Source organism: Macrobrachium nipponense, chromosome 5, assembly GCF_015104395.2.
Source record: "Macrobrachium nipponense isolate FS-2020 chromosome 5, ASM1510439v2, whole genome shotgun sequence".
Taxonomy (NCBI): domain Eukaryota; kingdom Metazoa; phylum Arthropoda; class Malacostraca; order Decapoda; family Palaemonidae; genus Macrobrachium; species Macrobrachium nipponense.
The window spans coordinates 81,504,717-81,531,799 of record NC_061107.1 but is presented as its reverse complement, the minus strand read 5'-3'; the positions used below and the strand labels follow the sequence as shown (position 1 = coordinate 81,531,799).

Below are 27,083 nucleotides of genomic sequence, written 5' to 3'. Positions count from 1 at the left end.
TTGAAGGGTATGTTGGTGTTACAGTATAAACAGGAAACAAACATTTTTTATTTGAGTTGGTTGTGATAGATTTGAAAAGGACCAGAGGAATCATATTTAGGACAAAGTAAAGTAATGCTTAATTGTTAGCTGTTACGTATTTCTTTTTCCATTGCTTTATTGTATAAATTGGACAGATTCCCATTTTTCATATGAATAATACAATTTTCATGCTTTTTTTTCCAGAAATACGACAAAGCGTACAATAATGTTATCAACTTGACTCGTGGATTATCAGAGGAAGAGAGTCACCATGAGTTGAACAAAGCCCTTGATGATCGGAAGGCCCATGATGAACTGTGTCTTGGTCTCTTAGTTAGCATTCTAGCAGATCCTTCAGCTGCATCTAGGGTAAGTTGGTGAAACCTAGGCAGTTGTTTTGTTCATATGTTTTAATTATTACATAAAATTTATTAAGCGTCATGCTAATATGAAAGGAAATAATTTATTAAGTAGTATAGTGCTTTATGTGAACTGCGGTAGTTCCATCATTTAAAAGTTTGTCCCACTGTGAATACATACCTATGCTTTCATAGATGGAGTTACTCGTGCTGGGTGCACTTCGGCTGTCACTGAATCAACTAGAAAATAAAAATCTTTTCAAGTAGGCTTACAGTCACCTGTGACCTGAGGCCAGCCATGCTCTTCCCTTGTGTTTCCAGCCACTTCTGTTTTAGCACGTCCACTAACTTATCTCCTGTTTCTCATTGTACCTTGTCTTTGTGTGTATTGGCTGTCCTTGCCTTTGTATTCCTGCTGCTCCAGGATCCCCCCTCCTCTTTGGTTCTTTTCCAGTAGCACAAGGTAACCCTTGTGTGCTTGGACCTCTATGACATCCAAGTGAATGAAGAATTAATAGAAGTTTGAGGTTTTGGGGCGCGAGGTGGTGGTTGTGCTTTATTTGTGTGGTGCGTGACCCATGTGAGCGACCTCCTTTGTTTGTGCTTTGTTGTGTGTGTGTGTTTTGTTAGTGTTGTGAAGCTCTTTAATGGCTACTTTAGAGGAAATGAGCCCAATATCAGGCATTATGTCAAGGAGGGTAGACCTTGCAGTAATTGCACATCCCCGATAGAGGTACTATTTCAAGCACGCCAGTGGGCCTTGCGAGAAGAGGAGGCATATGAAGTCTTATATTAAATTGTTTCAGTAAAACTACGATGACTCCTTTACCTCCCAGGATTCCCCCTTCCCCAAGGATCCCTCTGTTAGTGACGTCTTGCACCTACTATTGCTTTGCTCCCCTTGCCAGCTTCTGAGGAAGAACCTGTGCAAAGCAGATGGAGGTGGTAGAAACAGTATAGAGACGTTAGACATCCTTTGAGAAGTTCGAAAATCTAATATGGCAGCACGAGTAGAGGGAGCAATCTAGGGCCTATGAAGTGGTCATGGCCTCTAGGCCACCCCACTCACACCCTCATGCATACAGTGTTCTTAAAGCAATTACTCCTCTACGAAAATTGATACTATAGCTGCCATAGTAAAGCATTAGGTTTTATACTTCTCTCTTAATAATTGTTGGTTGACTTGTTAGCATTAGTTGTCTTGTACGTATATAAATACTTGAAAGTACGAGTAATAGACTTATAAGGCAATAGTTTGTCTGTGATACTAATTTATTTTCCAAAGAAGGATGTTTTATTACATGATTTAAGCATATTCATCCAAAGGCCAATTTCTTACTATAAGAATAATTTCATACATATACAGATTTCTTTGTTGCTTTTCAGCATTGAACTTGTTACTCATTACTACTTGGAAGCATTCCACTTGTGTAAAAACAATATTTTTGCAATGCTTTTGTTGAATTTTGATGTAATGTGATGCCTTGAACAAAGGGCTAAAGTAACTTTTAATTCATCTTTTCAGCATTACCATGACCTCACACTCGTTTCGAGAGACTCATTGAAAATAGTAACCGAGACCCTAATACATCAAATAATTGGTGAGCGTTTCTCAAGGTTATCAGACAATACTAGGAGACAGCTCTTGTGGTTGGTGAGGGAACTTGTCAAGACTGGCATTAATAATGTTGAAGGAGTTGTTTGGTGCCTTTTACGACAAATTGCAGGTGGAGATGTGTCTCAGAGAAATGTTTGGTTAGCAGAGAGCCTTGTTGACATTCTCAGAGAAAACAGGTAAGAAATATTCCTTTCAGAATGCATTGTATCTTCCCATTTTATTGTAATGCTTGAGTGATTTATTGTAAAAATTGGCACCTATTGAACATTTAGTAAAGAATTTATTTTTGTAAAATCTGTGTTTGGTTAATCTTTAGTAATATGTTTTCATGTATATTATTTTTGCTGCTTTTTTTGCTTATATATTAATATTTCTAAAACTTATTTTATTTTTCTAGGCCATGGCTGGACAAATTTCCAATTATTGTTGCTTCAGTAGCTTATACATATCTCCGCATCCTGGAGGACCACCATGGCCCACAATTTGCAAGCCTAAGACAAAAGGAGGTTCTATTTGTTGTTGGCCTCTTGAGGGAGCGGTTTCAGGTGGGTAAAATGATTTACCGTGAATGTTTATTTGCTTTCAGGTCTCTTGTATAGTTACCGCTGCCAAGGTTTTATTTGTATAAGTTTCTGTCAGCAGGGTGAAATGAAAACTACTGAGAAGATGCTGGTAATCTGTTTTAAAAACTCACTTATTTTATAGGAAATATTTGTTTTGGAATTTGGTGTAGATCCAGTTTTTTCAGGGTCCATGATTGTTGTTATTGCTTTATTTATTGTTATTGTCACATTTCACAATTTAAAGGGGTTGGAAATAACAGTTGAAAAATGTTGCAAAATAGATTTTAATATGTTGGGTAGCTAATTAAGATTAGTAACTAAATACAGAAAGTATTATAACTGTGACGAAAGGGACTGCAACACACCTTCGGTACCACCTTGATGATAGTGGTTTACTTATTTATAAGAAGTTACTTGCCCAGTTCTGTAATAGGCATATATCTCTTCTAGATTATAATCCAAAAATACCCTTACACAATATTTTAAATTTTCACATAAATTATCTGAAGATGGGAACATAGAAATGTCAGATTCCCGTCCATTTAGGCATTTAAATGAAATTAAAAAGATGATAGCACAGCTGTAAACTGCAACTACTTTGACAAAGTCACTTATAGATACTCTACTTCTGTTAGTAAGAAAATAACGTTGCTAGAACTCGTTCACTCAGTAAGTGGCAGAGTATTTGGAATACCAAACCATATAGTAACAGACTAAAACAGATCAAGCTCAGTTTTAGAATAGAGAATTCATCATATGAAAAAGAACCAAAAACAATTTTTATGTCAATTATCGACTTAAAAGAATATGAACTTATAAATAAGGACAATATTCAGGCCAGCCCTAAATACATGAGCTCAGTGGTTAGGTTAAATTGCCTCATACTGCGATGATAATGTTCTGAGAGTAATTTATTGGTTCTCTACAGGATTGCCTGATGATTGGGAGAGACTTGGTTCGCCTCTTACAAAATGTAGCGAAGATTCCTGAAATTGAGGCATTGTGGCGGGACATGATTCATAACCCGACAACATTGTGTTCTAGCTTCACAGGTACGTCTTTTCCTGTAGTTCAGTACTAAAAATTTTTTTTGCTTCAGATATTTCATATTTCCATTTTTTGTACCTTTTGTTGGGTGAAGCTGTTTCATATTATAACTGTGACTAATCTGTCTGTATTCTTTTTTGACTTGGTCAAGGTTGGGTTAATGAGAGTAGGCTGACTTTTGTAGCTGTTAGTCAACAAGCCATCAATATTTGCAAGTACAGCATTTTAAAATTATTGTTTTACTCATTTAAGAATCATTATGTATAGCTCTAATAATGCTTTGTTAATTACATAATGCACATACTAGTGCAGAATACAGGAGGAGGAACATAAATGATAAATATGTCCTTGCAGACTCAATTATTTATACAGCCTTTATATAAAGGTTTTCCATCTGCTTGCTTCATCCCCCAACTGGTGAGAAACTGCAGTTATGAACAAAGCTATATGAAATAGGAATTTTTATAAATCACTTGATATCTATATTTACTGAAAATATTCAATGAAAAACATGACATACATGTTTCTAAACTAAAGGTAAACACATATGGTTTCTATGGCAGTAATATATTCATTTCATCTGTCTTTGTGATTCACTATTACGTAACGTCAATACTTTGTCTTTTGTATTAGTATTGACTTTGTTTTGTTTCTATTATTGATTTGCTATTGTATATATGGTGTATTGTAAGTGTATATCATAGACAAATGTTTTGATGAATTTTGTGTGTTGAAAATAAAGTGTAAATGTTTGAAGCTCTAAAAGTTAGTAACTTGAATTCCAGGATTGTCTCCCATTATATGTATTGGCATGAGTTGTTTGGGGATAGTTGACTTTTCTTGGAATGGTTGACTTCACTAATTTACGAGTTTTTCATCAATGATTAAATGGCATGTTAGTGGAGTTTTGCTTAATTATGATTTAAGATTTAGTAAAAAAGTATGTGTTACTCCCCCACAAACCAGCCAAAAATGGTGTCTGAAGTCGAGATAAATTCAAGCAAAAGTACACTCAAGAGATTGTAATGTAGCGAAGGCTGAGTAAGAGGCAGCATCTACAAACTTACTAATTTATTTAGACTACAAACATACATGTTAATAACTCGGTGAGTGGAAATGTAGTGCCATACACTAGGCAAACAAAAACAGAGGTCACACACAATCATTTGTGTTTGCTGACAGATGTTAATGTACATAAAAATCGATACACAAGACAAGGCTGAAGCTATGGTCTATGGCTGAAATGCTGACGTAATGCGTATGGTAATGCTGATATACATTTAGCATGACAATAATATGAAAATATATGTATAAAAGATTTATGACGTATGTTGTGTTTCTTGTGTCCGCGTATTTGGGGCGCGGAGACGTTTTTGTGAGGAGATTAGGTGGTCAGGTCTAATGAAGGTGTTTGGGTCCATGTGGGACCCTAAAGTAGCAAGTCTTAAGTGCATAAAAGAGATATATTTCATCATTTATTACCATAGATTACTTACTATATTAAATGATGTCTTATAAGTTTAATTTTATCATTTATATTTGTTCTTTTACGAAACAGACATATAAATTTAAGATTAATAAACATTACCTTAATATAATTTATCTAGCCCTAAATCCCCAAAAACCGCACCAAAATTTACCACATTGGCAACCCTGTTACCTCCTATTCTATCCGCCAGTTGCAACACTGTCGTTGACAGATACAAACCTTCCCTCAAATCAGTTGTTAACAAGCGCCCGTGTTGTTTACATCATGGCCGCTCTTTATAAATTTCCTTAAACATTTTTATGCCTTTAAAGCTTTCATTATTTGTTAAATGAGACTTTATGTGAATTACCACTCACGCATTACATCACGAAATAGTGAATTAACTTTGATTTCTGTTGTGGTTCTTATCTTAAATTACGAACTTTTGCGCGACCCGGAACTACTTACCTGTCCAATTCTACAATGGATTGCCAAGATAATACATGCTTCCTTCTGCCAGCAACAGCAGGAACTGCCCGGCTTGTGGGACAAGGATGAGTAGCAGGGAGTATGAACCCCATGACTTTTGTAGCTCTTGTCGTGGACAGGTTTGTGACTTGACTTCTCGTTGCGACTTATGTAAGTTCTGGTCAGACGAGGATATGACTACTTATATGAAACGCCAAACAATCTTGCAGCGTAAAAGATCGGTTAAGGAGAAAAAGAAGTCGATTCCTAGAACTGTATCTACGATTTCTTTGACTTGGGCGCTCATGGTTCTGGCTCTTCGGTTTCGGTATCGTACGATTCGATTCCGAATTAATTGATACTTTGCCCCCGGTACAGCCGGTAATTAGTGAAGTTATTTCTGATATAGATTCAAAGATTTTGGCAATGGAAACTACCTGGAAACAGAATTTTAAGAAATTACAGCTTAGTCTAGATAGAGATATTTCAGCTAAGTTTACCAATCTGTCAGAGAATTTTCAAGAAGCCTTTACTAGAATGTCTAACACTTTTAGATTCATTTTCAGCTCCTCGTCAGGTACCTGTCGACAGCACCATGGGTAACGGTGTGAACCCCATCGTGGCGAAGGCCTAGGGGGGATCCGGTCCGGGCAGGTGCCTAATGGATCTTTACCCAACGTGTCCCTGTTAGTCCCGTAACAGTGCCAAAGGGCGCTTATTTAGGAGAAGGGGGGAGGGATATTAGTGTCAGGCCTAAGATAGCTAGTCGTCAGGATTTTACTTCAGGGGAAGTTTCTAAGTTAGGATCTGATGTTTGATGACGCGGAAATTCGTGGGTTATTATTGGAATGTTTTTACCTCGAATGGATGTCATGATGTAGAATTCAAGAAACTTTTTGATTTAATTTTGAGTTTTCTTCCTCAGGCGAGGCCTAAAGAGCAGAAGCAGCCTCCGCCTCGTTGTATTACAGAAGGGATTTTTCTTGACGGTCCTTCCCGGTCACGGGAATTTTTACGTTTTCCCTTTGCCCAGAGGTTCGCGACAGTGAGGGCGGACGTTGCCGCTAAACTTTCGAAGGTGATCGGGGAAGGGAAGAGGAAGCTCTCTTCTCTTCTACGACACCGGAGAGGAGTTTATCAGGTGGCGGATGATTCTTCATTCTCTCAATTCCCCCCAAGCCCCAAAATCCTGATTTTGTCCGACTTTCAAGTCAACCCTTGCCTTCTAAGGCTTCGGTCTGTCTCAATTGAAGATTTTATTGTTATGGAGTCTGTTATGAGCTCCTTACAAGAAGCTCAATCTTTCAATATGTGGGTCCTCGGAGGGCTTTTAATGTATATCAAGGACTCCGGGTTTGTTCCTCCTGATGCTCCTCTTTTTGAGGAATTCTGCTCATCCATTTCAATCGCTTCTGTACATCAGAACAAGCTTGCTGCTTCAATTCTGCTCATCATTTCAATCGCTTCTGTACATCAGAACGAAGCTTGCTGCTTCAATGCAGGCCTTTCTTGTTTCTCTAAGGCGTAACCTGTATTTGTCGCAGTTACCCTCCTCTGTATCGGAGATTCAGAGAACCTGTCTGTTGTCCTCTTCTCCTTTGGCGATTTCCTTTTCGATATGTCTGTGCTTTCTGAGGTTTTGAAGGAACATCAAGGTGATGTCTCTTCCCAAGCTCACTGGGCCTTATCAAGAGCTTTTTCCTCTGGTCTTCCTCCCGTTCTTCAAGGAGTAAGCGTAAGTTTAGGACTAGAATCTGTACCTTCTGCTCCAGCCCAACAACCTCCTTCTGGCTCTTTTTTTTTCCAGAGTACATCTCAGGTTGCTGGTGCCTCTACTTCATCCTCTGGTGCTCACCCTTTGAAACGCGGGAGAGGTTCTTGGCGTGGCTCTAAGGGCAGAGAGAGCTCAACCTCCAGGAGGACCTTCTTCTTCTTCTTCTTCTTCCTTGTCTCTGCGTAAGAATTTTCGGAAGTAGGAGTCATCACCTCGCCTGGAGACCGCAGTAGGAGCTTGTCTCTCCCGCCATTGGTCAGCTTGGCAGGGGAGAGCGGTGGATGCTTGGGTGGTGGAGGTCCTGAAGGAAGGTTACGAGATCCCTTTTGTTTCCAGACCTCCACTTTCCAATCGTCCTCTCGAGTTCAGCAGTTATTCCCCTCACTCAATCAGGGGTCAAGCCTTGGAGAAGGAGCTTTCGGCCTCTTGGAGAAGGATGCCGTAGAGCGAGCTCCTCCTTCTCCCGGGTTTTACTCTCGGATGTTTTGTAGTTCTAAAGGTCTCGGGTGCCTGGCGCCCCATCATAGATCTTTCGGTCTTGAACAAGTTCATTCTAAAGTCCAAGTTCAGGATGGAGATGGTCCAGACTGTTCTTTCATCCGTCAGGAGGGGGACTGGATGATTTCCATCGATCTGCAGGATGCTTATCCGCAAATCCCCATCCATCCAAGAAGCAGACCTTACCTTCGGTTTTTTTCACGGACTCGGGAGTTTTCCAGTTCAAGACCCTTTGTTTCGGCCTCACCACTGCTCCACAGGTCTTTCTCGGGTGATGGCTCCTGTTTCAGCTATTCTGCATCAGTTAAATGTAAGGATGCTTCGGTATCTGGACGATTGGCTAGTCCAGGCCGAATCTCTAGAGAAATGTCTCCGGTCGAGGGAGATAGTTCTGTCTCTTTGTGTCGAGTTGGGCATTCGTGTCAACTTAGACAAGTCCAATCTAATCCCTTGCCAGATCAGGACTTATTTGGGGATTGTTTTGAATTCCCAGATTTTGAGGGCTTCTCCCGCTCAGAAACGGATAGACAAGCTTCTGAGTCTGATCGAAGAATTTTTGTCCTCCGTAACGCAGCCAGTTTCTCTTTGGAGGTCTCTCCTGGGCCATTTGTCATCCCTCATCCAACTGGTTCCCGGAGGTCGTCTCAGAATGAGGTCCCTTCAGTCGACACTTCGCCAGTCATGGGATTTCGTGTCCGAGGACACAATAGTCGCCTCTCTTCTCCACAATGTCGGAAGGATCTCCGTTGGTGGATGCAAATTCACCGCCTCAAGTCAGGGACATCTCTTCTTTCGGTCCTCTGGACCTAATGTTTTGGTCAGACGCCTCGGATCAAGGTTGGGGCGCACACCTGGGCTCCGAAGCTGCTTCGGGCCTTTGGTTAGAGGAGGAGAGGATCATGTCAATAATTGGAGGAACTAAGGGCAGTGTACCTAGGCCTTCTTTCATTTCAGGATCACTGTTGGAGTCGGTTGTCGCGATCTTTGTCGACAACACCACAGCAGTCTCGTACTTGAGAAACCAAGGCGACACACAGTCGGATCTTCTCACTTTGCCAGGAAGTCTTCGACAGCCTCAGGAAGAAATGGCCGGTCAGTCACAGTCGATCTGTTTGCCACTCCACTGAATTTTCGGGTGGCCAGATGTTCTTCGCCCCTTACCAGACTCCTCAGAGTGCCGGGACAGACTCTCTTTTGCAGGACTGGGAGGGACTTCAAGCCTATGCTTTTCCTCCGTTCTCTCTGGTGAGGTCAGTCCTCAACAAAGTGAGGGCAACCAAGCGTCTGGATCTCACCTTGATCGCCCCCTTCTGGCCACAGAAGGAGTGGTTTCCCGACCTTCTGGAAGCACTGGTGGAACCCCCCATTCGCCTGTCAGAGAGACCAGATCTTCTCAAACAACCCCATTTTCATCGGTTCCATCAGAGGCTCCACATGCTTCATCTTCATGCCTGGAGACTGTCAGGAGGTTCTCCAAGCACGAAGGGTTCTCCTCCAGAGTGGCGCGACAGTTGGCTCTTGCAAGACGGCAATCAACCAGAGTAAATTATCAGGCTAAATGGTCGTTTACAGACGTTGGTGTAAGTCTCAAGGACATTCAATTTCTAGACCTTCCTTACCGAAAGTAGCAGAGTTTTTAGTTCATTTACATCATGACAGGGCCCTGTCACCTTCATGCATTAAGGGTTATAGGTCTATGCTATCCTATGTTTTTAAGGCAAGGCTCCCTGAGATCTCTTCATCTTATGTCATTAGAGATTTACTTCGATCTTTTTCCCTATCTCGACCCAGGCCGCAGTGTTCGCCTCCGACATGGGACGTTAACAAAGTCCTTCAAGCCTTAAGGTTCCCTCCGTTTGAGCCTCTGAATTCTGCCAATTTAGGGACCTCTCTTCTAAGACACTCTTCCTTGTCTCGCTGGCTACAGCCAAGAGGGTGAGTGAACTGCAAGCACTCTCTTTTCTGGTTGCCAGATCTGGACAAGACATGATTTTGTCATACCTTCCTGAATTTGTAGCAAAGACTGAATCGTCTGATAATCCCATTCCCAGGTCTCGTACTGAAGTCGCTGTCGACTTTGTCGGTAATTTAAATGAGTTCTTTGCCCTGTTAGGGCGCTCTCATGCTATTTACGCCGCACGAAGGACATTCAGGGTCGCTCCCCGTCATCTGTTTGTTTCACCCCGAAATGTCAAGAGACCTATTTCAAAGAATGGTGTATCCTTTTTTCTCAGAGATCTGATCGTTAAAACTGGTGGTTTGGCTGCCGGGGAGACCAGACGCCGAGAGCACACAGTATTAGAGGAGTTGCTACATCAGTAGCTTATGAAGAACATCTCAGTCGCCAAGGTGCTTGAGGCGGCGACTTGGCGTTCTAATTCTGTTTTTGCCTCTTTTACTTGAGGGATATTTCTCTAATTCTAGGCGACCTTCGTTCTTTGGGCCCGTTGGTGATGGCAGACAGGTCGTCAGACAGGAGAATTAGGTAGTCTTCCTGTTTTACGTTTGGTTGCTACTTGTATATTATTCATTAATTTTTATTTTGTTGTATATATTTTTTGTTTTTTGTATTATAACCCATGGCAGTTTTTGACGTAGTTATAATGGGAATTAGGCAGTTTGGTATTTAGGTGTTGTTGATGACAAGGACTGACTGCTTGGCAACTCATGCTGCTTCCATTGTCAGTGTGAAATGGTACCAGCCACTGGGTTGTCGGCACTGGCGACTACGCTTCTCCCAGAGTCGATGCCGACCTAGGACTAGCCACTGGTTCGCTTGTCCTGACGACTCCTGCTTCTTCCACTGTCCTGGACAGGGAATTAGTCGATGGATCGTCTGCTGTCATCTGGTGACTCGCTCCATCCATCTACTTTTTGTCTCACCTGTTTTCTCGGAGTCAGACACTCGTGCGAGATCAGGCGACATTTTAGTAGCCCTGAGTTTCTTGTTGACGAAGTCGGTGCATTGATACACCCCCGATGATCGTGTAACATTAGACCAGGTTGGACTGTCAGGCATTCGTCCTTCGGGACTAAAAAACTGAATCGCCTTTTTGCTCCGCGCTCCTTTCTCTTGGCACCAGAAAGTTCGAGTTAGGAGTTGCTCATGAGCCGATTTGTTGCTGGCGACGTTGGGTTGCGTTGATACACCCCCCAAGGTTTGCTTAGCATTTGAATCGCCCAGACAGTCCAGACACTCATCCTTCAGGGAAAGAAAAGTGCTTGATAGTCTTCAGGGTGCAGCCTTGCTGTCCTCGATTCGTCTGACTGGTCACCTGGTCGGCCACCTGACTTTAGTACAGACGGACTGACTATGCACTTACTCCTTGTCCTGTGCTACCGCAGTTTGGCGGCATTATGGTAGGAGACTTTGAGTTGTTAGTATCTTAGACCTTGGGTTGAGTTTTGACTGCCTATGATATATATTTCTTTGATTGTTTTCTCCTATTCTGTCCGAAGGGGAAATTGTATTCAGATTCCCTCCTCCTTTTCAATGTGGTTAATCGGGCTAGATAAATTATATTAAGGTAAAAATTCCTTGTCTTATAAACTTAATTTTATCATTGATATTAGTTCTTATTTGAAACAAACCTTTAGTCTTAACATTAGTATGAATCATCTATCCTAATGTCAAGACCTCAGGTTTGTTATTAATGAAAAATACAAATTGATAAAAAAATGTTTCATTTTACAAGCATTGAAATTTACTGTATGGAGTTGGTTGAATTCCCTATTCATAGGTACCAAGAATTATTAGTTTATTCTTAGATAATTTGGAGGAACAACAATAGAGCTACTGATGTCTTGCTTTATTTGCAGGTGTTCTTCAACTTCTGCAAATGCGGACGTCTCGTCGATTTTTCGTGGTGAGGTTGACACAGAAATGGAGAAGAAAATGGTCTTTTTATGTACAGATGTAAAGTTTGGAATGCAGAAAAGATATCAAGAATGGTTCCAGAAACAGGTAAGTGTATTATGTTATTGGAATGATAAGTGTCCCATTTAGTTGGTTTTTGCATTTAAAAGAATGGTATTTGGGTTTCTGTTGTTCCTTTCTTTCCAAAATTGGCAATTTACAAATACATGGATTTAATATTTCTTATTTTTATTTCTGTTCAATATATTTTTTGATAAGGAACTGACACAAATGTAAAGTGTTGACATTCCACTGCGTATTTGACTGTAGTCACAGAAAGTTATAAAGCATACTTTTCTTTGTCTTTTAGTACCTGAACACCCCTGAAAGTCAGACGTTGCGGTGTGATCTCATCCGATTCATCATTGGTTGTATCCACCCAACCAATGAAGTATTGTGCTCAGATATTATTCCACGCTGGGCTGTGATAGGCTGGCTACTCTCCTCGTGTACATCTCCAGTTGCCACTGCCAATTGTAAATTGGCTCTGTTTTATGACTGGCTTGTGTACAACACTGAAACTGACAACATCATGAATATTGGTTAGTTGTAATGTGAAGCTTTTAAAATTGAGTGTTATGGTTTTAGCATGTATTTTCTCATGTCAGCTGTGTTTTGTTGGTTTTTGTGTTGGTTTGGTGTGAACATGAAACATATTTTTCTGATGTTAATGGTATAATTACAAGCATACAGGACTGGTTTTGAAAGTGAATACCTTTATAAGAAAAATGACTTTAGTGAATAAGCAAAATAAAGTAAGATTTGTTATAACTGAATTTTGTTCTCATATAATTGCTTATCTTTTGCATTGCAGAACCGGGCATTTTAGTTATGTACCATTCCATGCGGCCTCATCCTGTTCTTACTACCTCTCTTCTCGACTTCATTTGCAGGGTAAGATATTACTTGAAAATTGTTGTATTTTCTCTGTCACTCATCCATTGTGCCTCTGTTGATGTGAGCAACAAAATAGGTAACAATTCACAATGTGTAAAAACAGGTTCTCCAGGAATATACCTCCCCTAATATGTGCTAACAACATGAAGATTGACAGCTAACAAGTAAACAGGAGTAGGTAAAATTTTGAAAGGTTAATCTAACACCAGGTACATGGACGTAGTTTTGAAGTTCCTGATGTCTAGTCCATTCGAGCCTCTCCATTCTGTGACATTGAAGTATGTGACCAGAAAGGCTATTTTCCTAACCGTTCTGGCTACGGCGAAGAGAGTTAGCGAGGTTCAAGCCATCAGCAAACATATAGGTTAAGGACATAATGCTGAATGTTCCTTAAGCCCTACGTTTTTAGCCAAGAATGAGAACCCGTCTAACCCTTGGCCCAAGAGCTTTGAAATCAAGGGGATGGCGGAAATTCTTGGACAAGAGCCAGAGAGAGTCCTGTGCCCTGTCAGGGCTCTCAAATTCTATTTAGATAAAAACGAAGGAAAGTCGAGGTCCTTCGGACAATCTGTGGTGTTCGGTTAAGAGGCCAGACTTGCCTATGTCGAAGAACGCACTGGTGTTCTTCTTAAGGAATACCATTAAGGAGGCTCATACGAACTGTCAAGACGGTGATCTTAAACTGTTAAAAGTAAATGCTAATGAGGTGAGGGCGATTGCAACCTCAGTGGCATTTCAGAAGAATATGGCACTCCGTGACATCCTGGGCGCCACCTTTTGGCGAAGCAACTCGGTGTTCGCTTCACACTACCTGAGAGATGTGAAAACAACATATGAGAACTGCTGTTCGCTAGGGCCATACGTATCCGCAGATACAATTTTGGGGGCAGGAAGTAGCACTCATCCTATCCTTTAGAAAATGGTTAGGAAGTGTTTTTTAATTTTATTGTGTTTTTATGGTTGTTGGGTCGGCCGCCAGAGGCGGACTTCCCAGTCATTAGCTTAAGTTATGCTATCTTAACTTAAGATAGCATAACTTAAGCTTCGTTGCCCTCATATAGTATGGTCAATATGGTCTAGTCACATTGTGGTCATGCCCCCGTTGACAGATCATCTAGAGACTCTAGTAAAGCAGAAGCAGACTTGGGTGACAGTAATCACGAAGTCAGCTATGCTAACAGGTAAGGAACCAAGGTGTCAATCATCTACATTTAATTTGTTTCCTAAGTCCTATTCTGTCTCTTCCCACCTCCAATGGCGGGATTCAGCTATATATATATCTGACAGGTAAGTCTCATGAACAAAATGATATTGTTATGATACAATAAAGATTGTTCATACTTACCTGGCAGATATATATATTCATTGTGCCCACCCACCTCCCCTCAGGAGACAGTGGCACTAGAAAATCTGAATAGAAAATGGGAATGGTTCCTGATACCCGCCTCCCAGCGGCGGGAATGGGTACTAACCACCTGGCCTCCCACTGCGTGTGTCGTAAGTTTTGAAATTCTGTCGGACTTCGGAGAATACAGCTATATATATATCTGCCAGGTAAGTATGAACAAACTTTATTGTATCATAATATCATTTTTATTTTGTAGGCCTATTTTCTTATGAAATTGTGGATGATCGTTTTAATCAGTTCATTATGATCATCTTTCAGACTCAACAAAATTCTTGTCCTATCTGTCCTACCCTTGTGTATTATTAAATTTGGTTTCCCCACAAACCTATTACATCCAGGTAGCCAACATGGTGGTTTTTGAGCATTCTAGACACATTTGTCTTTTGGTTCAACTGACACAAGACGAGCAAGAGGTATTACAAAATAAGGTTTTGGAATGCTTCTTTGGATATCTGCTTCTTGAGCATCCTTATCTACAGCTACAGTCTCCGAACCTGATGCGTCTCTGGATGATGTTTTGTAAACCATCTCAAGTGATGCCTATTTACTTTATTGTAGTACCATAGCCATGCAAATATTACAAGCTGTGAACACAATGCCAGACAGAATGGCAGCTTATTCTTAGGAACAAGCCAGAATTTGCATTATGCTGGTACCTGGACCAGGGGTAACGTGGAAATTTGTTCCGACACGGCATACAAACTTCGGTTCCTTTTTCCTACAATAGGAAGGTACTAGCGGCAGCTGGATAGGTCGTAAGCTTTCGAACAAGGGGTTCGGTAGTTAACTGCTTGTCCGACAGGCGCGCGCGCGCGACTGGGAGGTAAACAAATCACTTTTGCTTTCGGCCTCACAGCGAGTGGACGTGTGTGTTCGACGCTCTCTGCCCGCTTCTCGTCGTTTGCTTTCATGAGTATTTGGTTGTGTTTGTGTGTGAATCATTTGTAAGTACAATCATTTCCTCTCTTATTTCATCATTTGTGATTTGATCAATAATGGAATCTCCACGCCTCGCTACCCCCCGGAGATTATGCCCGGGTACCGAAGGGCGTAAATGCGGAAAGTTCCGCTCATTCCCGGAAATTGATCCACATATTTTGTGCGCTCGGTGTCGGGGGCGCGAATGCACCCGAGCCGAGCCCTGTGAAGTATGTTCTAATTGGTCGGAGGCGCAGTGGGCTTTGTACGAAGGCAGGAAGAAACGAAGGCCTGCAAAGGAGTCGTCGGAAAGCTCTCCCGCGACTCCTTTGGTTACGGACACTTCGTCTTCTTTCCTGCCGCCCGCTCAGCTCCCACGTTTGGCGCCTTCCCCTTCGGGGAGGGGGGGGTTTCTAGGTCCTTCTCCTCACCCGATGTCGAGTTGTACTCTGGGTCCTCTATCCGTTCGTCTTCGCGCGAGCGGGTAGAGGATCCTGCTAATCACCCGACTTCTGCTTCCTCAGGTGCGGTTGCCGCGAAGGACGACCTCGGACAGGTGTGGGCATCGTTGGGTCTGCAGGGCGTGCCGAGTGTCCAGGGGCTGCTCTACCATCTCGCTGGCTCTGTGGCGGTCACGCATGCTACGGTTACGACCACCACCACGACCCTTACAAGCTGGCTATGCTTCACCTCCTCAACCCTGGTGTACACCCCGCACGCGGTCTCTGTCACACCAACTACATCGGTGCAGGGGCCAGTCGCCGTACCACGGGGGAGTGTGATGCCGCCGCCTGGGTTGCCGTGCTGCCGCGACCGGAACTTCGTGTGCCCGAAGAGCTCACCCCTGGACCTCCCACCAGTACCTAGGATGGCTGTGCCGCTGGTCCGTCCACCTGGACCGCCTGTACAGCCTGCCGTACCTGCCGTACCTGCCCAGCCGCTGTTCACGGACGTGACGTTACCGACCACTGCTGCCGTTCCTGTACCTGCTCCTGCCGTCTCCACTGCTGTTCCTGTGATGCCTGCACCTGCTGACGTTGTTCCTGTTCCTGGCACCGCTGCTCCCGATGCTGATCTGTTCGGACAGGTGCGTCCGGGCCCTGTTGCTTCGGCAACAGCAGCCCCGGCTCCGCTCTGGATGACAGATCTGACATCGGTCCTGAGGAGGTTGACGAAGAAGAAGAAGAAGAGGAGGAAGGTGTCGTCGTCGTCTTCATCGTCTTCTTCGTCGTCGTCGTCTTCTTCATCGTCTTCTTCGTCGTCGTCGTCGTCGTCGTCGTCGTCTGCCGCCTCTTCCCCTTCTTCTAAGGCTACCCCCGCCTAAGAAGAAGAAGTCGCCTCCCCCCCCCCCCCCCCAGAAGTCTCCTTCGGGAACTTCTAAGGGCCCCGTCTCGCTCTGGTGGGAGAAGGGGGGTTTCTTCCGCTGGTCACCCTGCTCCTTCGGGGGCAGGACCCGTCTCTTCCGCAAGGAAGAAGACTACGGGGACCAGAGGAGTGCCGGCTAACACCGGCACTTCCTCACCTGCTGTTGGTTCGACCACGGCAGCAGGATCCGTCTCGGCCTCTCGTTCGCGAGAGGTACCGAGTGTACGGTCGCCTACCAGCGACCGTGCAGCTAGGAACCAGACCTCTGAGCCAGCTCAGCGTCAGGTTCACGGCACGGAGCGGAAGACTGGTGACAGCGCTCACGCGACTCTCACCAGACCAGCTCTCGCTCTCGCGGCGAGCAGCTGGCTACCTGGGCGGACGTGACGGTCCATGACCGGCCACGGGCTGAGGCTGGGAAGAGGTCCCCCCGTTCGCCGGCGCCAGCCACGGCTGGTACCAGCGACGTGACGCGCCGTGAGGAGATGCGCACCGGTCTCACCGTGACAGTGGAGCTCGCCGGTCGCCTGACCGTCACTCTCACAGAGAGCGATCGGGTACGGCAACCAGCACCAGCTCCTCTGACACACGAGACCTGGGCCGCTGTTCTCGGTCCAGCCGTTCTCCACAGCGAGACGGCTCGACTAGGCCTGCAGCTCGATCGCCACCGCGGGTTGACGATCGCCTGCAGTCTTCCAAGCCCACTGGTTATGCCAGCGAGCGAGGAGGGAGCGTCAGGTCTGCCTCTCCCATACCTTCAACCTCCGCGGGTTACAACCGGGAGGGGCGATGGTATTGAGGAGTGATCGTGAGGGGTGCGCCCCTCAGGATCCACCACGTCGTCCTACGTACCAGTCACGGTTCTCGGACCAGCCAGGTCGTATGCACAAGTGGCTGGAGGAGACCGAGAGGGGTCTGTCGCTGTTCCTCCCCTCGGATGGGAGGAGGGTCTCGGGAGATGCTCCTGTTTGAGGGACTGGATGGTCCGACTCCGCAGGACGCAGTCACTCCTGAGATCCAGAGGAACTTTGCCGAGGTTATTGCGCTGATTCGTCAGCACAACGACCTCGCGGAAGGATCGCCGCTCCCACCATCCGGGAGCCCACGTCCCGGCTCGAGTCGTTCTGGGGGACCCGAAGAGGGAACCCAGACCGACGGTGGGTTTGCCGCGTTCCGAGCTTGCCGACTCAGTGCTGGACCAGGTAGAATCGCTTGTCTCCGGGCAAGACGGTTCTCTCAAGTCTGGCAGGTCGAGCAAGCTGCTTCCACCTCCTCTGCTGCGACAGCGGCGTTTTTACGTGCCATCTGAGGACCCGATGCCGCCCAAACAGGTAAACCCGGAGTTAGCCAGGCTGACTCCGGGTGTGTCTCTGCAGCAGCTCCTGTCCGAGAACCTCGCAGCAAGAGGCACTCGGCCCTGGAATCTACTGCCATGGCAGCTTTCCAGGCCGTCTCCTGGTTAGATCTGTGGTCCCTCACAGTAATCTAAGGTCGCAGCCAACTCCGGGGGAATTTCTCCCGAAGATGACTTGGCCTTTAGGAGACTTTGCCAGTCTGGGGGAAGAGCCATCTCCTTCCTTGCCCACCAGACGGTGAACCTGTGGGCCAACCTGGTTCTCCGACGTAGGGACGCTGTCCTTACTCGGGTTTCCAGGGCGGCCGGGCGTGAAGCGGCGTTGGGACTTCGCAACGGACCTTTACGGAGTTCCACGTCTCTCTTCCCAGGAGAGATGGTGGACGCTGCGGTGGACAGACGGCGCACTGACGACAGTGACCGTCTGGTTCACCAGGCAGTCTCGAAGGCTTCTGGGCAGCCTCGGACTGCGGCCAAGTCAAAGAGCTCGGCTAGCGCTTCCTCGTGGCTAAGACGGTAGCTGCGTCGAAGCCCCGGGGAAGACTCTAGCCGTAACCAGCCCTCCTCCCAGCCCTCCTCCTCCCGTGGAGGCTCTGGGAAGAAGTCGAAGAAAGGGGGGAAACGCTAGGGACGGCGTTCCCCCTCACCTGCTGCCGGAAGTGGGGGGTGCCTGGCCAGCCATTGGGCAACTTGGCAGCGCTACGGCGCCGAGGACCTGGATTGTAGATGTCCTTCGGGAGGGATATCTATTACCCTTCGAATCTCGGCCACCCCTCACCTCCAACCCGTCCAACAGCAGTCGTACGTTCCAGGGTCATCGAAGGACGTAGCATTGAGACAGGAGATCAAGACCATGCTGAGTAAGAGAGCTGTAGAAATCGTCACGGATCGGTCACCGGGCTTTTACAGTCGACTCTTCCTGGTGGAAAAGTCTACGGGAGGCTGGCGCCCGGTGATAGATCTCTCTCCTCTGAACCGGTTTGTTCGCCAGACCCGGTTCACGATGGAGACGGCACGTTCAGTGCTCGACTCCATCAGGGAGAACGATTTCATGCTTTCAGTGGACTTGAAGGATGCGTATTTCCAAATACCCATTCATCAGTCCTCCAGAAAGTACCTCCGCTTCATCCTCGACGGGACAGTGTACCAGTTCAGGGCACTTTGCTTCGGTCTCTCAACCGCCCCACAGGTGTTCACGCGAGTGTTCACTCTGGTGTCTGCTTGGGCCCATTCGCACGGATACGTCTGATGAGGTATCTCGACGATTGGTTAGTCCTGGCGAGCTCCCGCTCGCAGTTGCTACAGGACAGGGATCGACTGCTCGAGTTCTGTCGCGATCTGGGGATCGTTGACACTTCGAAAAGTCCGATCTCGAGCCCAAGCAGAGGATGAAGTACCTGGGTATGCTGATCGACACGGTAGCAGGGCGAGTCTTCCCCGCAGACTCGCGGATCAGCAGATTCAGGGAGGCAGCCAACCAGTTCCTGTCTCGGCAGGAACAGGTAGCTCAGCGATGGCAAGTCGTGATCGGACACCTGTCCGGTCAAGCTCAAGAAGTTAGTCCCTCACGGGCATCTTCACCTGCGGTCTCTTCAGTGGAGACTAAAGGAGAGTTGGTCACAGGCGACGGATCCCCCAAGCTTTCCAGTGTCACTGACACCGGGAGGTGAGGCAGGACCTAGCCTGGTGGCTGGACGACAGGAACCTCTTAAGAGGAGTGCCTCTGCGCACTCCCCCCCCGGACATGCAGCTGTTCTCAGACGCATCGACCGAGGGATGGGGCGCACACCTGGAGGAGTTGCTGACTTCAGGAGTGTGGGACGAGAACGACAAGCACCTTCACATCAATGTTCTGGAACTCAAGGCAGCGTTCCTCGCTCTCCAAGAGTTCCAGGACCGCTTGATGGGACACTCAGTGGTGTTGATGTGCGACAACACACGGTAGTGGCCTACGTCTAACAAACAAGGGGGCCTAGTGTCTCTCCCGTTGTACCAGTTGACTCGGCAGGTGCACGAGTGGGCCGAGGCACACTCAATAGAGCTGTCGGCACGCTACATTCCAGGGAAGAGGAATGTAGTAGCAGACACGCTCAGCCGTCGGGATCAGGTGATAGGGACCGAGTGGTCTCTACACCAGTCGTGGATCTGTTCGCCACCCGGCACAACAGGAAGCTCCAGGTGTTCTTCTCGGCCGTGCCGGACCCATGGGCAGCTGCAGAGGACGCTCTTCAACACCCGTGGGACAACCTCTTCGTCTATGCCTTCCCCCGTTCAGCCTGATTCGCAAGGTGATCAGTCGAGCACTGGTCACCCCGAATCTCAGGATGATCCTGGTGGCTCCCAAATGGCCACAGGCCATTTGGTATCCGGACCTGCTGGCTCTTCTCGCAGGGAGAACCGAGAGAGATTCCCCCTTGGACACAAACTTCTCGCCCAGCCACACGTCGAGCGGTACCACCGAGCAGTCCAGTCCCTACGTCTTCACGGCTGGCTGTTATCCACCATCTCTTGCGAACGAGAGGCTTTTCTCGTAGCGCAGCAACAGAGATGGCTGGAAACGTCACCCGTCAGTCCTCTGCAGCTGTGTACCAGGGGAAGTGGGCCGTCTTCTGTGGTTGGTGTCGTAGACGGGGTCTATCTCCTCTCAGAGCCACTCTTCAGCAGGTAGCGGATTTCCTCGTTTTTTCTTCGCCGAGAGAGAAGCTCCTCCTCAGTCCCCACAGTCCAAAGGATACAGAGCCGGGGGGGGCCCCCCTGGGCTCTTCGTCCATGAAACTGAGGGGATTGGACATCTCGAACTCGTTCGAGATCTCCTTGCTTATGAGGAGCTTCGAAAGGTCTTGCCCACCCAGGGAACTCAGGCCCCCTGCGTGGGATGTGACTCTCGTCCTTAGGAGTTTGACTCGAACGCCGTTCGAGCACTCCGAGAGTCGTCAGACAGGGATCTGACCCTCAAGACCCTCTTCTTCTTGCTGGCCCTTGGGCATCGGCGAGAGAGTAGGGGAACTTCATGGTCTTTCCTATGATGTACGACACTCAGGGGATGGGGATCTGTGACGCTCGATTTCGTCCCGAACTTCGTTGCGAAGACTCAGAAACCGTCGATCCCTGACGACAGGTTCGAGTCCTTCACGATTCCCTTCCTAATGGACTTCACCGATAATGATGTGGATAGATGCTGCTTTGTCCTGTGAGGGCGCTACGGCGCTATCTGAAGAAAACTCGACACCTCAGGCCTGAGTGTCGACGCCTCTTCGTTAGCACCGGGTAACCAAGAAAGAAGTATCCAAGAACACTCTTTCATTCTGGCTGCGTGAGGTCATCAGGAGGGCGTATGAGGCTGATGGTAGTGACTACATCCGTACGTCCCGTCCGAGAGCTCACGAAGTCAGAAGTATTGGCCCCTCGTTGGCGTTTCGTAAGAACTTCTCCGTGGCGCAGGTCCTGAAGGCAGGGGTCTGGTCTAACCAGACTACCTTTACGTCCTTCTACCTTCGGGATATTGCCCACAGGTCCTTGATACCTTTTCCTTGGGACCCGTGGTGGCTGCTCAACAAGTTGTGTAGCTAACCCAGACCCTCGCAGGCTGAAACAGCATCGAGTCCTGGTGTGACTGTGTGGATGGATGTGAGTGAGTGAGTGACTGGTGGCTCCCTCTTCCCATCTTTTCCTCCTCCTCTACCTGTGGGCAGAGGGCCACGGTCGTCACTACGCTGGATGAGGACGAGATGCAGGTGAGCTATATGACAGAGCCCCATCCTATCCCTTTCACTAGGGATAGGAGCAGAATATCCACCACTTCCTCCTACAGGGGGGGGGGGGGGAAGTGGATGCCTACAAGAGTCAAACCCATGACTTTATATTTGCTCCTGTACAGGAACAAGTTCTTACATTGCTGGTACGAAGAGATACGCTTGCCTCTCTCTTAGTACTCGGTCCAGAGGTCTGACCATTGATCCTGCGGTGCACACCCCGATCAATCGGACAGAGGCTTGGATCCCTCCCTCCCTCGCTCTTACGACCAGGGAGACTTCCAAGGTTGGGCGAACACCAGTCTGTTCACAAAAGACTCAGATTCCTCCCACCAAGAAGTGAGTCTTCCTATTGTAAAAGGACCGAAGATTTGTATGCCGTGTCGGAACAAATGACAATTTGTCCAAAATTGCATTTTTCCTAACTATACACAAAACCTGAGGTCCTTTTACACATAGCCCCACCTCATGCCACCCGTCACTCTGCAGTTTTTGCTTGGGCCAAAAGCAAAAGTGATTTGTTTACCTCCCAGTTCCGCAGCGCGCGCGCCTGTCGGACAAGCAGTTAACTACCGATCCCTTGTTCGAAAGCTTACGACCTATCCAGCTGCCGCTAGTACCTTCCCTATTGTAAAAAGGACCTCAGGTTTGTATAGTTAGGAAAAATGCAATTTTGGACAAATTGTCATTTTTAATTAAAAAGTTTTTTAGGGGTTTTATCAGGCTTCAAGATTTTTAGGAGCTAAGGAGGTGCAGGATCAGAAGCCCTTTGTAACTTTGTGGTTATAATTTTTATGTAGGCAGAAGCCAACAATATGAAAATCATCCCAAGGTGTATAAGGAAGGCACAGTATGGTCATAAACATTGTCAGCTAGACACAGTCTTCCCTTTGAGTGTTTATTACTTGTTAGCATTTGCAAGGTTCTTTAATTGTAGATATGGGATGTGCCCATAAGGATCTTTGCAATTAGCCTCAATTACAGACTATCTACTGGTCTGCTTAATTAGACCTATCTGTGTAAAAAACAGTTTCTAGATGTAGACATGGATGATATGGAGTGTAAGCCATTTTCAAATTCAGCTTTACCTGCTATACTTTAAAGCAAGTTCAAGCTCCTGTGAGCTGTCAGTGATTCCAGTGGCTTGTGTGTGGCTACAGAAAGACTGATTTGCCAATCATATTGTTGAACATCCCAATGAGGCTTCACAAGGGGCAAGAAATTATTTTGAAAACCCTTGTTTTTGTCAGTTACGATGAACCTGGGACCTATTGCGGATTTTACTGGGCATGGAGGGTTACCCTGGAGGGCTGAAAGATGGAGGACTCTTGGCAGCGTATAAAAATAGCCAAGATAATATAAAGACTTAAGGACTAATTCAACAACCCTCAGCCTCTGTCAAAGCAAAATGGAACCAGTTATATATTGATGATGCCATAAAAAGGCATTTATCTGCTTGATGCAGCTTCCTAGCTGAATTTTTCTCTTGTGAAGGTGTCTTAATCTGTTTGTTTGTTCGATTGAAAGGTGTAGGTTTTCTTTTTCGTGTTTTTGAATGCTCTGGTGAGCTTATCAATGAACATCTTTCCATCTTTTTGTGGATATTTACTTGTTACTTCTGACAGTCATCATCATCAACGTCATAAATGCTTTTGTCAAAATTTGCCTCTGTGGGTTACATGTAAAATGGTTTCAGTCCATTTGTTATGGCCCCAGCTCTTTCTGCTTGAACACCAATCAGCTATCCTCTCTTCTATGGTTTTATTGCTTCTCCTAAGGTCTTCATTATATCACTTCCAAATCTACTGCATTCTGTGTGACTATCACAACTGGGTCCTCAGTTTTAATGTATTTTGGGTATCTTAAATCTGAAATCATGTAATTCTGGGCATCTCATGTAATACTATCTGTTATATATGGTACACAGTACAATATGGTCCCCATGCTTATTCTACAACACCTGATTGTATTTTTAACATTGCTTTCTTTACAATCACCGTAAGCATTTGTTTTTTGCATTCATTGATTTTCCGTCCTCTTGTTACCATTCCACTCTTCCACCTTTTAGACATTTCTGCCACCTTTCTCAGATTCTGCTTGGAACATTGTTGTCCAAGGAGCCCTTTTTCATGGAGAACTTGATAGCTTATTTCTTTTTAAATCTTGATAATCATCAAAGGACTCATCACTGGCCCCGGATGTTGCTCCTGGAGCCAGTTAACTTTTTGATGTGTTCAGTTGTCTTTTGAGTATCCACAAGAAATTCTTTGATCTGTTCAACACTGGTTTGTGTGTTATATCTTATATATCTCCTGAAAATGTCTGTAGGAGTAATAAACAAATTGGAATGGAAAAACCAGAACTTGAAAAGGGCTTTGAGTTGAAATCTTTGCAATAGTTCTTTGCTGTCAGTTGTTATTGATAAGTTTTGTACATATACTGACAGGAATTTTTCAGTTTTTATTTCAACAGTATCTAATGCATATGCTTCAAGCATATTATACTGATTGAAAATGCCATGCTAATGGCAGTTCTCAGTCCTCGGTTTTATGGCGCATGTCTGGAGACGAAAATCAACCGTTTATTGTGCTGATATGCACCAATTTCCACATATTGGTGCTGATAATCGGATATTGGTGTCAATACATACCTAACAGACAATCGGCAATTTTCGGTTATCACACTGTTGTAATGGAACCCTTGCCGATATTTTGGGACTGCCTGATTATTGCAGCAACTATTACCCTAGTTGCCAGAAGTGCTGAGCAGTTGTTTATATGCATGAAACCCTTCACAGTAACAAATATTTTTTTAGGTATATTTCCTACGATCCTCTTGTTGTGCTGATAGTGTGTCAGTGATAACTCTGGGGTTTCATAAAATGTTTTGGAATTTATGACATAATACTGTTAAGAGTTAGAGTTTAGTATTTTTGTTGTACTATTATTAATTTTTAGTTTTTCCTTCACAGATAATTCCACATTTTCATCCACCTCTTGCTGACAAAATACGTGCTGGTGTACATAATTCTCTTCGGCAAATCCTTGAAAAACGGGTTATTCAGGCATTAGAACCCCTCTTTGATAACCCTCGCATGGATGTGGAGTTAAGAAAACTAATAAGAGAAACATTCCCAGAATTCTGCTCGTCATCGACTGTCACAGACATTAAACCCGAGGATTTTGTTTCGTCGGTGCCAAACACTACTTCAGTTACTAGGATGGACTTGATGGCTGAAACTGGGTTAGATTTCACCACACCATCGGTCACTGAGAGTGTTGTAAATAGTAATAATCATAGTGAAGATGATGGGGATGCCATGTTTAGTGACGAAGAGGAGGAAGTCCCAGCTCCAAAGGTTTCGGTTCCTGTGCCTACTAAAGTAGAAGAGACATCATTGACTAGCACATTACCGGTGGGGGATGTGAAAAAAGTGTTAACCAGTGTAGGGCAAGAGGAAAAAGTGGACTTGAGTAAACACTTGGAGTTTCTTGAAACAGACATGAGAAATATTATAATAGATTTGCAAAATGAAACGGACACACAGCAAAGGTAGGAATCTTCTCTTTTTTCTTAAAAGAAGGTTGTAGATTTCTAAGATGGAAGTGAGATGTGGTAAGAAAACTGAAGTGACTTCTTGTATGTGTTTTTTTTCCATTTTGTGAATTCTTTCTTTATTTTAAGTAAAGTGCTCCCAGTTCTGTGTACAGTAATGTTAAATTGATGTGTTTATATGAAGGAGAATTCAGTTTTTATTAGTGATCTCATTTGCAGTGGTATGTTTGGGTGCAATTTCAGTGGTTATGTTTGAAAGTTTATTTGCCTTATAAAACGTTTTGACTTGATCACCACTACCGATTTGGAATACTGTGAGTCTACATGCTATATACAGTATACAAATATTGCACAAACCCCACGGTGCTATAGCACCAAAAACTTGTTGTGAACAGTAAAATTATATTAGCAGGCAAATAAGAAGAGTGTCTGTAGATTTTAATAATCTGGAGTAATAGCACTTCAGTATAAAGGGGAACTCTGGCCAGGACATTGCGTTGATGCACAATAATCTGTTCTGCATATGAACAATTGACATTTTAAATTATTTTGTACTTTTCATAGATAACAAACCTGCGGTCTTAACATTTATTGCCAACCTTTAGCCACCTCTCTTTCGATTAACCCTGGGCTGGAAGAAAATTATCTCTTGGGGTTGAGATTGGGTCGCTGGCTGCTTCCTACCTCACCTCCGTGACAGATGGCAGATGTCACCAATTCCTTGCATAAACAATTCTTGATGTTTTTTACCGGTTTCCAGCTGGCTCCAAAAGATTTAGGCTAATGTTAAGACTGAAGGTGAATTAGCTATGAAAAATAAGAATTAATTTAAAATTTGTCATGTTTTTTTCTCTTCAAATATTTGCTACGGCCATTGTTTTGTATTCCCCTTGTGGAAGTTTTAGCAGGTTACTTTTTTTATACGTGTTCACTCTGTGTGCGCATGCTCTCAAGTTAGGCATAAGCTTTACTACTGCTGGTGTCATTGTTTTGTTACAACTGAAGTTTGAATGAGAGTTTGGGGGATGGCAGGATTTATAGAAATGATGAACAAACAATTTGTTCATGAAAACACTTACCTGTCAGATATATATATAGCTGTATTTTTCCGAATCCGACAGAAATTTAAACACTTACGACACACCGCAGTGGGAGTCAGGTGGTTAGTACCCATTCCCGCCGCTGGGAGGCGGGTATCAGGAATCATTCCCATTTTCTATCATAATTTTTCTGTCGCCGGTGCTGGAAACACCTGTTTGCAGCACCTCCGTCCAGATTTTGGAAACTTACTAGCTACTTGAGTATCCCCTTTTGGTTTTGGTTTTTCTTTGGTATCTGAATTGGATCGGTGGCTTGGCACAAAACGTTGACTTTGGTTTGAATTGATTGTTTTGGTATTGAATTTTCTTTGATCAAGATGTCAGGGTCTAGTTCTACTAGCGCTAGATTTTGTTCGATGGCTGAATGTAGAGGTAGGCTACTGAAAGCTTCAGTAGACCCACATTCTGTTTGTAAAGTGTGCAGGGGGAATGAATGTACGTTTGAAAGTCGTTGTAAGGAGTGTGAAAGTCTAACAGAGTCGGAATGGAAGGCGTATGAATCCTATCTTAAGAAACTTGAACGATAGGTTAAGGAGGTCTTCCTCCAGGAGTGTTTCAGGTAGGCAAGATTTAAAATTATTCTCCCTGCTAACCCTCTTCTGTAGATTATGCTCCTACCCCTGTAGTGTTGCCTCCGGCCCCTGATACAGTGTCGGTAGAAGGTAATACGTTATCGCTAATTCTTGAATCGATTCGTAACTTAGAATCAAAAGTGTTAGCTCTGGAGAGCAAAAGTGAAGAAAAGTGCAGTGAAAGTGCCCCTTGTGTAGTGGAAGGGTGCGTCAGATCGCCTCATTTCGCCTCTAGACCTAGACCTCTGCTTGACTCCCAGATTACGGGGAGAGAGCATGTCGAAAGTCGAAGGAGGGTTACGAGGAACCCCCACCGGATCTGGCGTGCCTTCGGCAGCTTCTGACGAAAACTATCCGCCCAGACTGCCCCTAAGGAGCGTGTGCGCGTGCACGTCTTCTCAAGGAGTGCTTTTCTTCTTCTGAAGCTTCC

At 45.2% G+C, this 27,083-nt stretch overlaps 1 protein-coding gene across 1 annotated transcript; it reads left to right on the top strand.

The window, feature by feature from the left end:
• Nucleotides 1-204: 204 nt before the first annotated feature.
• Nucleotides 205-25,181, top strand: LOC135215841 (integrator complex subunit 3-like; the record flags this gene model as incomplete). Its single annotated transcript, XM_064250794.1, is given in 9 exon segments — nt 205-390; nt 1,906-2,174; nt 2,396-2,543; nt 3,490-3,613; nt 11,636-11,692; nt 11,695-11,780; nt 12,043-12,274; nt 12,547-12,626; nt 24,398-25,181. Coding segments are annotated over 9 exon segments (1,767 nt in total), but the record flags the coding sequence as incomplete, so codon positions are not given.
• Nucleotides 25,182-27,083: the final 1,902 nt, after the last annotated feature.